The 15,103-nt window shown below is 43.3% G+C and overlaps 1 protein-coding gene across 1 annotated transcript; it reads right to left on the bottom strand.

Annotated features, from left to right (window-relative positions):
• Positions 1 to 179: 179 nt before the first annotated feature.
• On the bottom strand, positions 180 to 12,192 carry LOC102306682 (guanylate cyclase soluble subunit beta-2). The gene is made up of 7 exons (XM_014340461.2): positions 12,032 to 12,192; positions 10,162 to 10,252; positions 8,329 to 8,503; positions 5,875 to 5,973; positions 5,569 to 5,660; positions 5,112 to 5,252; positions 180 to 2,215 (listed from the first exon to the last, which is right to left on the bottom strand). The coding sequence occupies exons 1-7, from the start codon at positions 12,190 to 12,192 to the stop codon at positions 1,958 to 1,960; spliced, it is 1,017 nt and encodes a 338-aa protein (XP_014195947.2). The 3' UTR covers positions 180 to 1,957.
• Between the last annotated feature and the right edge of the window lie 2,911 nt (positions 12,193 to 15,103).

Genomic DNA, 15,103 nt, shown 5'->3' on the forward strand with positions numbered 1-15,103 from the left:
CAGGGGAGACTCCAGGGGAGTGTTTCTAAATGTTGGGGCTTCAGAAAATCAACACTGTGTCAAGCACCTTATCCACAGAGAAAGCTAAAAATAACTACACTAAAATAAACCAACCAGAATACAAATGTAAATAAGCAAGAACTAAATAAGAGGAGTCACGATATAAAGGAGTTTAAAAATCTAAAACAAACAAACAAACAAACAGAACATCAAATAACAAGACTTCAGTAACAAAAACCCCTCAAAACTGGACCAAAGCCCAGGACCATATCAAGTTTTGACTTTAGAGCTTGTTAGATTTGCACAGACTCTTTTTTTTGTGTTGTGTACTATATTTCCATGTCTGTTTGCACGTCACTGCACCTATTCCCAATTTTCAAAACATCAAGAGAAAAAGGGTGGCTCAAGACCTTTGTACAGTACTGTAAAATGACATTAATTCTATCTAAGACCTACCACATTAATGAAACATCCATTGTTTTTAATAAGCTGTACAAACAATAATGGTCTGGAATGTATTAGACAAAGTTGTTCACAGAACACAAGGACATAAACCTACAAACACAGAGGCCCACACAACACAACACAAAGAACACAAGTTCTTCTTCATATTAAGTCAAAATCAAAACCTAAGAAGTAGAAACCTTCACGGATCACATCAACTCAGTGGTTAAAAACAAAGTTTAGGGAGGAGGATACCAAGGATAATGGGTTACCATTCCTGGACAGTGTTGTGCTCATTGAACAGGATGAAAGCCTCAACATTGAAGTTTACCAGAAACCCACACACAAGACAAGCGCCTACTCTTTAACTCCCACCACCCAACAAAAGTCCAATGGCAGGACATTTCTCTTGTCCAGATCAGGCTGGCTGTTCCACCTGATCACGCCCCTCCAGATCTAGCTGTCATTGTCATTGAAGTCTGTCGATACGAAGTGTGGCATCATCCAGAACCCCACCCAGCAACTCCAAGAAAGTTGAGTACTCTGAACTATTATTCAGCACAAGAAAACAAACCTTTTGTCTACTCGGAGAAAGCAAGAATACCCACTCTTGCCCACTGCCTCTAAGGGACACTTGAGACTGAGTCCAGTCCCTTGCCAGGAGTCTGGTTCTGGGGCCATTTTCAATATCAAGCCTAATTACTCTGAGCCAATAACTTTGGAAAGAAATTGGACTCAAAAGGGTTAAAAATGTGTATGGTATGTTAATAAAGCTTTACAAAAATGTTCAATCCACACACAAATACAAAGCAATTTAACCACATGTAAACTATTTTGCAAATGCATGCACCTAAACATGAATAACTACGGATCATTTACACATAATTTATGAAGTTCAACTTCACATGATTTTCACTTTCAAAAAGCTTTCCGTGCATCTAGATGTCTAAACTACATGTAACATCCTTCTCACTTACAACCTTAAATACGAGTGCACAAATTGCACAGGTCACATGCCCACGTGGGGACGAATTTCATGCTGCCAGCTTCACACAGACTCACAAATGTAAGCTGCGTTCAAGATCTTGCTGTCATCTGGCCTTCTTCTAAACAGAACTCTACTGGAAAACATAGATTTACCAATTACAGACACTACACAGTACCCTGTGAAGGTTGATATATATAGTTTAAATACGCTGATGCTGTGGATGATAATGTATGCATTTATAACCCTTTTGAGCCAAAATTCTCTCCATAGATAACCACCTTTGTGTGTCTGCTTGGCCTGATTGACACTGTTGGCGTGTGTCTGATGACAGAATGTCGAACTTTCTTTGTAATACTTGGTATGAGTGAGACTTTCCAACTCAAAAGTTCAGGAAGGAAATTAGTATGAGTTGAAATTTTTTTATGTCAGGTGACAACTAACTATGTCTTTCAGCTGTTAAAGCGCTACCTGCAACAAACTAATTTCTCAGATTCTCTTAGGTTAATTTATGCTGGCAGTTATTGGCTACACATGCTGGTTGGAGACAGGAACCAGATCAGGTTTGAGTCCACTGCTATGCTGGCTGGGTTGAGGACTCTTATCTCCTCCCTGCAGTCCTCCAATCATAGAGCCAAGGGTACTGCAGCTGCTGCTGTAGGTCTCCATCTGAGCTGCCATTCTCTTGCCAGGTTTGTCTTTCGGTGGCTGTGGCGAAGTTTGGTTCATGAGAAGAGACACTGGAGTGGAAGCCTTCTCGGTCAGACTCTGCACTGTCACTGATGACTGGCATAAGTACACATGGAAGGTACATTCATATTAGAAAAGATACATAGCTTTTTACACAATTCCATATGATTGTTATTCATCATAGTCTGTTTTAGTTTAGTTGTTTTTATTAACATAACACCGGAAGAGGGTTACAAGAATACCATATGACCAATCATATAACTGTCACACTCTCATATTTTATGTTCCCATTAGTCCCAGTATATACTAAACATTAGCACTGTTTTCTGTAATCTGCCTGTAACACTCTTTTTCCACATTAAAACCAACGAATTGTGAATAACAAGGTTGGGAAATTTTCTGATCAATTTATAATGTGTACAAAATGCAATGTAGACAACAAAAAATAACATTAAAAGTATGTTTGTGATTATGGTGCTGTGGGGATATATTAATTCATTGCACCAGACTGCTACTGGCAGCAATACTGACTATGAGGTGAATCATGTACTTGCTATTAGATGATAGAGCTACACTATCTGTGTCATATAAGTGTCAGTAAATAAAATTATGTTAAATGTTTTTGCTCTCATAAATGTATTCAGTTCAATGCGTTTTTTGAAGCTTTTTAGCTATTCAATACAATTCAATTAAAATGTATTGATGCAGTGCCAAATTACAACAACAGTTGCCTCAAGGCGCTTCATATTGTAAGGTCAAGACTCTACAATAACACAGAGAAAACAGAGAAAACGCCAAGAATCATATGATCCCCTATGAGCAAGCGCTTTGGTGACAGTGGGAAGGAAAAACTCCCTTTTAACAGGAAGAAACGTCCAGCAGAACCAGGCTCAGAGTGTGAGGGGAGGGAGCCGAGTTGGTTAATATGGAGAGCCTGAGATGAATAACAATTAAGAATGGGGGAGATGAAGAGTGGGGCACAATGAGTGAAAAAGGGTGAGCGAAAAAGAAACAGTCAGTGTATTGAGCTAAGGGAGGATTCAGCCCTGGCTATATCAACAAGGAAAGTCTGAAGCCTAATCTGAAAAGTAGAAAGGGTTCTGTTCTATTGGTGTGATGCAACAGTATGAGGTCTTTAGATTAAGATTCTATTCTGATGTTAAACATGGGCTAAAGAGGCAGGCCCAGGGAAGGCCATCATCACACCGGGCAGTAATTGTGTAAATGGTAAATGGCCTGTATTTGTATAGTGCTTTACTAGTCCCTAAGGACCCCAAAGCACTTTATACATCCAGTCATCCACACACTGGTGATGGCAGCTACATTGTAGCCACAGCCGCCGTGGGGCACACTGACAGAGGCGAGGCTGCCGAACACTGACCACCACCAGTTGGCAACAGGTGAAGCGTCTTGCCCAAGGACACAACGACCGAGACTGTCCAAGCCGGGGCTCGAACCGGCAACCTTCCAATTACAAGGCGAACTCCCAACTCTTGAGCCATGATCGCCCTCTACCTCTCCTATTTCAGCAGGTGCCAGGACCTGAAGAGAGGAGGTAAGCAGTGAGCAGGAAGTAGCACCAGAGATGAGTTGGGAAGCCGGATACTGCCGGCCTGCATGTGCCAAAGTGTTTGTGTGCAAAACAGTAATAAAAGAAACCGTACTTCCCCGTGACCCTCTGGCTGTGTGTGAGGTCCTTAGTGCTCCAGTGGTGCCCAAAGTGAATCTGCGTGATGACGGATATGTGACCTGCACAACTGGTGGAGGCACTAGCACAAATGGTGGTGGAGCTTGCTATTATGCACTGGGAGCAGCCAGTGGCCACCCATAAAAAACAGTCCGAGAGCCAGACAAAGGTACCTCCCACAAAAGAGGAGGCCCAGTTAGTGAATATGGTGGTCCGGGAACAATTCATGGAGGGGCTCCCAGCGGGAATGGCAGAGTGGGTCTGCTGCCACCAGCCCTTGGATCTGGCGGTGACCCTGGCCAACGATCACCTAGCAGCACGGCCAGGGTCTCTAAGGGAGCTCCTGTAGCTGGAGGTTGGGAGCCGGGCAGTCTCAGCCCCGAAGAGGAGGTTCCGGAGCATGTCCCAAGCTTGGCTATAGTTACTGCAGCTGCTGAACCGGATCCGCATCCCCTTCTGTTTCCATCCCCTTCTTCTGCTGATGCGACTCTGATTTGATTTGATTCAATTCAGTTTTTTACTCAGAAATATTATAATTATGATTTTTTATGAGTACATATCCATATTTTTATATCTATGCATAAAAGCAAAGCTGACACTTGTGAAACTTCATCAGAGGTGGGTGTACCCCTCTTCTTGATCTATAATAGCTGGGATAGGCTCCAGCCTAACTGTGAACCTGAATTGGATAAGAAGAAGATGGATGGTTGGATGGATGGAGAACACTGACACACACTGGAAGATGTGTTGCATTGGAATAGGAAAGAGCTTAGAAAAAGTGCTTAAGCAAATGGGTGTGAATGGGTGAATGAGGCAAGTTGTGTAAAGCACGTTGAGTGCTCAGAGTAGAAAAGCACTGTATATTAATGGTATATTTAGCATAAGTCAATGAGAAAATAATGCTAACATCTGGAACGAGATTGTAACATGCTTTTGAGAACCAGTTTTCATTAGCTTGGTGGTTACACTGTGGGTTAATTGGTGTAATACCCACGTGACACAATTGCAGTAAAACGTATACATACAGAACACAAACATAAAAATATCAAAACAAAATTGTAATACATTGATGAAAATGTAAATTTATAGACAGCTACAGTTAGTCAGGGAAGATGTAATACAGAAATAATGGGAAAAAATTAGTATGAACCTGTTTTTATACAACAAATGAATGACTACAGTGCTATTCACAGCAGAACAAACATTTAAGGCTCAGTGTTAAACTATGTAGGACAAAAGCTGGAGGACATGCACGGATGCTTCTCTAATGGAACATATTCAGAATATTAAAGCACTTTAACTCACATTGCTCACAGATACCTGGCTCCCTGCTAACATTTTCTTCTTTCTGGCCATGTTGGGATTCCAGTGGCAAACCAGACTGTCATTCTGCACGCTGTAGTTCTTGTGGCCAATCAGCCAGTATGTATACATTTTGCCCTTACCCTGGCAGGAGAAGACCACGCGTGAAAAAGGAGCAACGACAAGGTACTGTTCACCAAAAAAACCCAAAATGAAAACTAAGCACTGCATATTGTTTGTGTATATGTGGAAATTTTAAGAAATCTCTTAAAGTAGACTTGTGTTGAACATGAAGTAAGAAAATGTTTTGTAAAAACTTGGACTAAAGACTCTTTAACAAACATAAAATTTCCACCAAATTTCACTTTTTTGTCTTTTAATTTAAATTTGGGAACGTTCTTAAAATAAATAAAATAATATTAATGATAACATATTATGGCATAGCTGGAAATTATTTTACCTTAATCTCAATCTCTCCACGAAGCTGCAGCTCATAAGCATTGTCTTTGATCAGAGCCAGGTATGCTTCTGAACTGATGTGGATTTTCTGAGCTGGCATAAAGAAAAATTAAAATCAACAGACATCATGTAAAGATTTAAGCTTTTCCAGATTTGTATTTGTATATTTGTGCAAGAAAGATCCAAGAAAGCTTTTTTTGGTACCAAATTCCAATACAACACATACAGTCTATTTAGTTTCATTTCATGTCCACTATATTGTGCTATATTGTGTGTGCTAGTGTATACTGGGACTAGCTGCACATACGCAGGCTGGTTGATTCCATTCTAGAGGCTGTGTTGACGGTATCTCCAAATAGACAGTATCTTGGCATCTTGTAGCCCACTATTCCTGCCACACATGGACCTGCATCGCAGGAGAAAAAGAAGCAACACTTTACAATCTTCTAAAAAAAAACAACCTTTAGCACTAAACATTCAGAATATTCATCAATGGAAGAAGATTGGGGAAAAAAGCAACGACATATCAACTGTAATTTTTGTAAAATGTGTGGTGGTGGGGTATGGTTTGTGGCTAAGCTGGGAGGGGTGGTGTCAGGGTGCCAGCCATCACCTAATTGTGCTTTTCCTATTTTACACAATAGGACACTGGGAGTGAGGGGCGTGTGGAGACAGGAGAAAAGCTGCAAGCAGCAGTCAGAGTGACATTAAAGTGGCTAAAAGAAAGCATGAGAGATATGCCTGAGCGACGGCGCACACTAACCAACCTATGGCTACGTGCATTCCCCAACTCACGGGAACTCGTGCAAACGCCACGACACTTCTGCCGGGTGGATCTTCTAGGCAGATGGTGTGTGTTCTGTGGATGGGCTAAAATCAGAGAATTTACACTGGATGATAAAGTACTTGTATTACTCTCCTTATCCAAATGAAAGTTATTTGCCAAGTGGCAGGGACCTTTTGTGGTCATGCAGTGAGTGAGGGATGTTGACTATAAAGTGGTGCATTCGGACAGGGGTGGAGCAAAACACATATAGCACCCCCACCCCCTTAAAGCATGGAGAGAGACAGAAACTGTATCTCTGGGGAACTTGGTGAAAGACCGTTGTGATAACCATCTCACGCTGGTTCAGACAACAGCGTTTTCCAGATGCATTCTCTCACTTGCCCATTCACACCACACTCACCACTTTGAAACTCACCCAGGTGTAACATTGTGTTCATGGTCCTACAGATTATCTGTACATAAAAGACAAGTAGTTCAGAAGGAACTGGCTGTAATGCTGGAGATGAGTGTAATAAGAGAGCTGCACAAAGACGGCTCTATATGTTCGTGCGCAGACTAAAACAAAGTGAATGAGGTGTCATCGCTTATCCCATGACGCAGGTTTTTATGTGTATATAGGCTAGGTGCATGTTAGGTTCATAGCTGCCAGTCATCACCTAATTGTGCCTTCCCTATTTTACACAGTAGGACGCTGGAACCAAGGGCCATGCACAAGAAGCGGTCAGAAGCAACATTCAAGTGGCTGAAAGCAAGCACGAGAGCTGCGGCTCACACAGCTGTGTGTGTGCCAAGCAGTGAAGACTGTCTGAACTGCCATACTCCATGTTAGACTTGGTGTTTTGGGTTTGTCAGTAGCCTCATGTGTTGCAAAGAAACTGAAATACAAATTCTAGTCAAAATCATCTGTTGCTTTATCCATGGAAGTTAAAAAAAGTACCTTTTTCAAATTTTTACAATCTTCCCTTCATGGTTGTCTCTTTGTGCACACCTGGACTGCTCCCAGCACTCCATATAGGCTCCTTATAAGTCCTGTTCAAGAATGTATACATGAACAACAAACTTAAACAGAGCCCAAAGATCAGTTTCTGTGTCAAAACAGAACCAATAGCAAACTGTTTCTTCAACTGAAGAATTGAAACCCTGTTGGTTTACGCTGTGAGTGACTGCCTTGCAAAAATCTTGGCAGCACAGATGCAGCACACTCATCCATTGTCACAAGTTGCAAGAACATGAGAATCTGCTAACATGTCCAAAGGAGAACATGCAGCTGTGGTGCATAAGGAGTAAGTACTTTTGAGTAAGTACTGCACAAGGAGACAACCTTCAAGAGGAGATTTGGCAAATGTAAATCAGATGTTCCTCAGACTTTTATATACTCACATATGTGGAAAGTACAAGATTGAATTAATGCTGAATAATGCTTAAGGAGCTATAAAGACTGTGTAAAACCACAAACAATGTGGACAACTTGAAATTGTTTGAAGAGTAAGTGTATACTGTATGCAAACTAAAAAGCACTCAAACACCTGGATATAGGCTTTGCATCTAAGAGCTACTAAGTGTTATTGAGTTTACCTGATGTCTATCATCTCCAATACATTTTGTGGCTTTGTTCTGATGGTACACAGTTAAAGCTCCGTGAGGATGCCAACATTTCTATGTTTAAGATTTTCAACAGAATCGTCCTGAGGATTGTGAATTTTTGAGGATTGTTGCTTTTTAATGCCATTTTTATATTGTTAAGCACTTTGTGCAGCATCGGCTGTTTGAAATGTGCTATATATATATAAACTTGACCTTGACCTTGAATATCCAGGAATCGTAATCTGATATGGTTCCTTTACTAGATGGTACTTACCACAAAGCACCTGACCAAGGTCACTGTAGTGATTCACATTTTTATCAATCCCCACGCAGATTCAAATTTTCTATAACACAGAAAACATCTGCTGTATCTTAATAAATTCCTCTGACCTGTGTGGATGCCAGCTCTGAGCTGAAGCCTCTCATTGGGCATGTGAGGAATGGAGACCTGTCTGACGGCTGCTACCAGATCCAGAGCCATCTTGGCAATTTCATCCACATGTCTGTCTCCGTTCCTTTCAGGTAGGCCGCTCACCACCATGTATGCATCTCCTATAGTCTCCACCTGGATTAACAGATTTTTAGAACTACATAAAATATACAACCTACTCATGTCTAGGAAAATGCCGGGATCGGTGTGGGATCGACTCGTCTGATTTATATATTTTGCAATACCATATTTTCCGCACTATAAGGCGCACTTAAAATCCTTTAATTTTCTCAAAAATCAACAATGCGCCTTATAATCCAGTGCGCCTTATGTATGAATTCTGGTTGTGCTTACTGACCTCGAACTGATTTTATGTGGTACACGGCGCTCAAAAATCTGTCAAAAATGTTTTAGTACGACTTTGGTAAGCTACGAAGCCGCACCGCTTGATGGATTGTCGGGGCATTACGGCTACCGTAGTCAGGAGCCTTGCAGAGTAATCTGGGTCCAAACTCTGCTTCAGGTCCCAAAGTCAAACAAACACTGCAGCATCACTGAGAGTTAAAAAACTGTCTAAATTCTTTCATCTTTAACAAAATGATCAGCTATGCTGTTTTACCAGGTGTAACAATTAAGTTTAACATCCAGGCATCCATGAAAACAGAATTTATTATATTTAACAGAGTTAGAAGTTAGCAGGAAGTTAGCTCGCTAGTTTCCACCTAAACATGATATACCATGTTCTGACTGAGAGATTTCTGAAAATTTCTGCTATCACTTAAATGAAGGACCCTCCAGCAGGAACAGAAGATGAAGAAGAAATGAAGACAGAAAACTACATAAATGAAGACAGAAAACTAAACAGCAGTGATGTTTGTAGGGTTACTGAAGTTGGGCTAGCTGGTATATAATGATATACACAGCTATGTTAGCATAGCATATACACAGTGAAGCTGGAGGATGAACGCTAACTTGTTTCCACTCGATAAAAGTTAACGTGAGAGTTCCCGATGGTTAGAGACAAATGCAATCGCATGGCAGGATGCTGTAAACGGACCAAACTTCAGTCAGGAGAACAACTGAGAAAATCCATCCACAATACAAGGTTAGTCATTAATATACTGCAACGACATTAGGAATCGATGGTACGGAAGTGGAGGAAGCAAGAAGAATGAGCTGAGTAAAGTTTGACTAATCTGACTGTTCTGTTTCGTTTAATGTGCCTTATAATCCGGTGGAGAGAGAGGTGGTCAGATTGTCCCAGGTGGGGTAGGGGTGTCGCTTTGCAGGTTTGCTTGATGTTACTGTACACACGGTCCAGTATCCTGTGCCCCTGGTAGGACGCTTAACATGATGGTGGAATTTCGAGTTTACCGATTTCAAACATGGCTTATTAAAATCCCCAGCAACGATAGGGATGCCCTCAAGCTGGTCTCTCTGCTGTTTACTAATGATAAGTTTTAGGTGATCCCTTACCAGAGTCTTTGTTGCAGTCCTGGCGGTGAAACATCAGATATTTGTGGATGGAGCCAAGATTCAGTTATAATCAGTAGATAACACGCCCGGACAAAATGGTTGTAGTAAATCTTTGATTGTAGCTCTTCCATTTTGTTTGTGTGGTATCTGTCGTTAGTTAGGAAGATGAATGGAAGCAGGGGTTTGTGTTGCTGCTTTTGCAGTTGGACACGATAGCCAGCTCTGCATCCCAGCTTTTTATTCTTCTCCTGCCATCTCTTGCTGTTCCTGACAATAACCAATGGAGCTCCTGGTGATCTTGCAATCCTGATGGATACTGTCGGTCCAATCCAAATAAAGTCTAGCTTCAGGCTGAGGTCAGTGTCTATCAGTTCCTGACTACTGAAAGTGACCAGTGCATTGCAGGAACTAGCAATGAAAAAGCATAAAAAACACAAAAAGAAAAGTGCTGCTGCATTTCAATCGTTGAATTTAGCTTATTTGAAACTTTAGTAGGATATAAACAAGGTACCCTAAAGTCCAAGTTTGTGGTGAGAGTAGCCAACAGTGAAATACTGAAAATATTCTTTGAGACTAGCTTCACACTGGAGTACTGCATTCCAAGTAAAGTATCACAATGACAACTATGTGACAAAGTACCAACATCAGGTCAGAATCAAATCACTGAGCTATGACCCGTCCATATTTGCGAACTTAGCAGAGGAACTTTATAGCATTCTCCTGTTGTATGGCGACACTTTCACATCATCTGGTATGTTGCCAGTCTATGATAAGAGCAAGACAATAGCATTTAACGCAGATGAAGAACTGATTCTATGTGACAGTCTTGTAACTCTTGGAGAAAAAAAAGTTTAAAAATGTCAGAAGTTTCATGTATCTTGGTGTAGTGCAGCTGCAGGGAAGGGGTAGAGCAGAGGGTTCAGGGGCAGTTCTAGGCGCACAGCCACAGTGTGCCAGCCACTATTTTAACTCAGTAAAATGCTGAGACCGGTCATGTTCAGAGAGTAAGGACAGCAGCAGTGGAAGAACGCTGGAGGAAAAGCTGCAAGTGAAGCACACGTGTAAAACAGTAATTGTGAGAATAAACGCGACCTGTTCAGTTGAAACTGAGAGTCTGAAGCTGGATGGTGGGTTTCCCATGACCGTGGTGTTACATTGGCACCCAACTGTGCCTATCACACAAGATGCAAGGGAGCCGGCCAACATGCACCAAGAGCAAGAGACAGCACCACAGCAGTAACTGGAGACGCTGCAGGCCCAAGCCAAGCAGCACACACAGGTAATAGGAGAAATAAAATAAAAGTAAAGTTTATTTATTAAGCACTTTTCATAGCCAGGCAGTCACAAAGCGCTGTAAACAAAGGTTAAAATAAACAGAACGTTTGGTAACAAAATCAACAATATAGTCAATACAAAAGGTTGCATATAAATCAAAATGTAAAATTGAAAAAGGCGTTGATCAACAGAAGTTCTGTTTAAACAAAAGTTTTAAACTGCTTTTTAAAGAATCCACAGAGTTAACCAAAAGTAGTTGTGGTGGTCGACTGTTCCACAGCCTTATCCAGAATCAGAATCAGAATCAGAATCGTGTTTATTGGCCAAGTATATGTGCAGACACATACAGGGAATTTGGTTCCGGTAGATGGTGGCTCTCAAGCACAGCAATGTAAATACACACACACACACACACACACACACACACACACACACACACACACACACACACACACACACACACACACACGTGTCTATATATACACATTACACATACATACACAAAGCTGTGTAAACCAACTATAAATAACGAATCTAAACTTATATACATAAAATACAGAAATGAATGAGGTGGAATGAATACTACAAAATGTACATAAGGTGCAGTTGCAGTCTGGCAGTGGGAGCAGTGTGACAGGTCAACTGTTAAGAAGGGAGATGGCGAGGGGAAAGAAACTGTTCCTGTGTCGGGTGGTCCTGGTCTGCAGGCTTCTGTACCGTCTGCCAGAGGGCAGCAGATCAAAAAGTCTGTGTGCAGGGTGTGAGGGGTCTGTGATGATTTTCCCTGCCCGTTTCCTGGTTCTTGAGAGGTACAGATCCTGGATGGAGGGCAGGGGGGCGCTGATGATCCTTTCTGCTGCACGTACAGTCCGCTGCAGTCTGCTCCTGTCCTGTTTAGTGGCTGCTCCATACCAGACTGTGATGGAGGAGCACAGGGCAGACTCAATGACCGCAGGCTGGAGGATTTGTGGCTCCGTACCTGTTAATCCTGTCTGTTCCTGCTGAAGGGTCCGAGGAACCTCTTCATCCATCTTCTGTTCCTGCTCGAGGGTCCGAGGAACCGCTCCAGCCATCTGTCTGGAGGGTCAGAGGAACCATTTCTGTTCCTGCTGAAAGTCCCGAGGGGTCGCTCCAGCCGTCTTCTGTTCCTGCTGGCGGGTCCGGGGGGTCGCTCCAGCCGTCTTCTGTTTCTGCTGGAGGGTCCGGAGGGGTCGCTTCAGATGTTTTCTGTCTCTGCTGGAAGGTCCGAGGAGCCCATCCAGACACCATCAGCGCCACTAGATCCTCCACTGTTGCCTGTAGTTCCACCACCTGCAGTTTCCACACTGTCGCCTGCAGTTCCACCACCTGCAGTGCCACCAACTGCTCCATCACCTGCAGCTGCCACACCTGTGCCATCTCCGTCCTTCAGGTCCTGCTCGACTTCGTTCAGCTCCTCACTGTCACCAGCCACTTTCCAGAGTGCTGGCCAGATATCTTCGCCGTCATGGTTGGCCTCTGGACTTGCTTCGTCTGTGCCGCCGCCGCCATCCGCGTGGTCAGCCTCCGGATTTTCTTCGCCTGCTGCCTTTTCCATGGCCAGCCGCCGGACCGGTTCAGTCACCTGTGCTGTTGCCACTCTCCTTGTGGTTGGGCCCTGAACTGTTTAGCAATGGACTGTTGTGCTGTCGCCTTCCAGGTTGGTCACCTGAACTCTATGCGAACGGTGTCCATGAGCTCCAGTATTTTCTGTGGAATCTGTTTCCTGTTCCTGCTCATCATGTCCTGTGTTTCTCTGGTTATCATCTCATGTTTCTCTCCGCATGTTATAATTCAGGTTTGTTTACTGGGTTTCCCAGTTCTAAGTATTTCTTAGTTCTGTCCCTGCCACACTTGCTTTTGTTTGTTTTCACCTATTGTAAATAAAGCTCACTAGCATCACTGCCTATGCCTGCATTCTGGGTCCTTCTCTCATAAACTCCACACGTCTGCCGTAGCAGCCGTGACATGTTTTATTGTGAAGGTCTCACGTTCAGGGGGTTGGGAATCGCATCTGTAACGGGAAGGTCGCCGGTTCGATCCCTGGGCTCTCTGTCCTGGTCGTTGTGTCCCTGGGCAAGACACTTTTACCCTACTTGCCTACTGGTGTTGGCCAGAGGGGCCGATGGCGCGATATGGCAGCCTCGCTTCTGTCAGTCTGCCCCAGGGCAGCTGTGGCTACAACTGTAGCTTGCCTCCACCAGTGTATGAATGTGAGAGTGAATGAATAGTGGTATTGTAAAGCGCTTTGAGTGCCTTGAAAAGCGCTATATAAATCCAATGCATTATTATTATTATTATTCAGTGTGTCTACCTGGGGCGTCATGTTAATTCGTGTCAGTTGTGTTCCCCGTGTGTTCTCATTACCCAGACATTATCCTTCTGTGTATTTATGTCAGCGTCTCCCTCAGTCCTGTGTCGTGATCGCCCTCATACCTCACTGTGTGTTCTGTCTGCCAGCCTGTCAAAGAAGTACATCCCAACCAGTCAACCATAAAATGGCTGATTCCACTTCAACCTACCTAGCACTTCTCATTCTGGAGGCTCCTGGGAGCATGAAATCAGGTCTGTCAAGGCTGTCCTGACTGCAGCCCTGGGTTCGCAAGTTGTCAGCAAAGAAGTGCGGACAACTCGCAAACCCAGGGCAGTTGCTGATGATTTGGCCAACCATTTGTTACCACAGGCAGTATATCGCTGCTTGGACTGCCAAGTACTATCAGACCACTTCTGGACATGGTTCCTGCACCACTACCTGCCCGCCATACTCTCTCTTAGTGGCAGTCAGATACAGCCCTGCTTCAACTGGGTAGTGTTTTGATAATCGCTGATCCCAACTTCCCAGAGCTTCACATAGCCTGTAGGGAACATTGGCAAGGTGATCCCTGGCAGCCTTATTTGCACTGCAGAGGTTAAAGTGATGGACCATACCTATGGATGACCTGTGAGGTAACCTCATTCGGCTGACTGCTGTTCCGAATTAAGATTTATACAATGGATTTAGTACTGCAAACTTGCTGGAGCAAGTCTGGGGGTGACTGTTCTGAAGATGTCATTTACCAGCCTGTCCACAAGGGGCAGCTATGTACTGTATTTAGTGCAGATGGATCAGTGATAACCGGTTCAGCCATGCAGTCTCTTGGTTGGCTTCATCAGATCCACAGTTGATTGCTGTTTGTGTTCCTGTGTGTGCATCCAGAGAAATGTAAATTGTAACGTTGCAACTGTTCAGTAAGGCGTGCAGGCTGTGAACAACTTTTCAGTTTCTGATAAACTTTAATGTGCCTTATATTATTGTGTGTATGCATGTGAACCACATCTCTGTGCTGCCTTAAGAAGCAGTAAACCCATCAACTGTGTCATGATTCTTTGTCTGGATTGAGCCTGGGGGAAACATAGGGAGTGCATTCGAACCGATGTGATTATCACCAAGTGTAGCTGGCATGGTAGTTTAGAGCCTTCACCACAATAGCAACACAGCATAATGAACAGGATCCATACTGTCTTAATATCATTCTTTGCAGCAGAGACTTCAGGCTTCAATGATGGCTGCAGATAGAGAACCAGGGAAACTCAGCTGCAGCTTTTCAGACTAATTAGTAGTCTGAGGAGCAGCCCAGAACCCTGCTCTGTCTCTTCTGCAAGTACTGCAAAGGTTCTGTTGAGGTTTCCTTGTGTGTAACGGCACACACAAAATACCTAAATCAGGGAGGACTAGAATGTATGCTAGGGCAGCGGTCCCCAATCCCCGGGCCTTGGACCGGTACCGGTCCGTGAGTCGTTTGGTACCGGCCGCGAGAGTTGAGGCTCAGGTGTGAAATATAAGGTTTTCAGGGTTTTTATCGGTTTTCAGCGTTATTTTGTTATCGTTTTTATCGTTAACTTGGTTTTCCTGGGTCTTTTCACGTGTGTTATGAACAGTGTTGGGTAAGTTACTTTAAAATAGTAACTTAGTTACATTACTAGTTA

This window comes from Haplochromis burtoni, unplaced genomic scaffold (assembly GCF_018398535.1).
Source record: "Haplochromis burtoni strain Fernald_Lab_line unplaced genomic scaffold, NCSU_Asbu1 Contig_374, whole genome shotgun sequence".
Lineage (NCBI taxonomy): Eukaryota > Metazoa > Chordata > Actinopteri > Cichliformes > Cichlidae > Haplochromis > Haplochromis burtoni.

Coding starts and splice junctions, on each gene's coding strand:
- LOC102306682 (XM_014340461.2), bottom strand. CDS start 12,192: ATGGCTGGAGCGGTTCCTCGGACCCTCGAGCAGGAACAGAAGATGGAT. Junction 5,974..8,328: donor CAGAGCTGGCATCCACACAG/GTCAGAGGAATT, acceptor CCTGCGATGCAG/GTCCATGTGTGGCAGGAATA. Junction 5,661..5,874: donor AATGGAATCAACCAGCCTGC/GTATGTGCAGCT, acceptor TCTTTATGCCAG/CTCAGAAAATCCACATCAGT.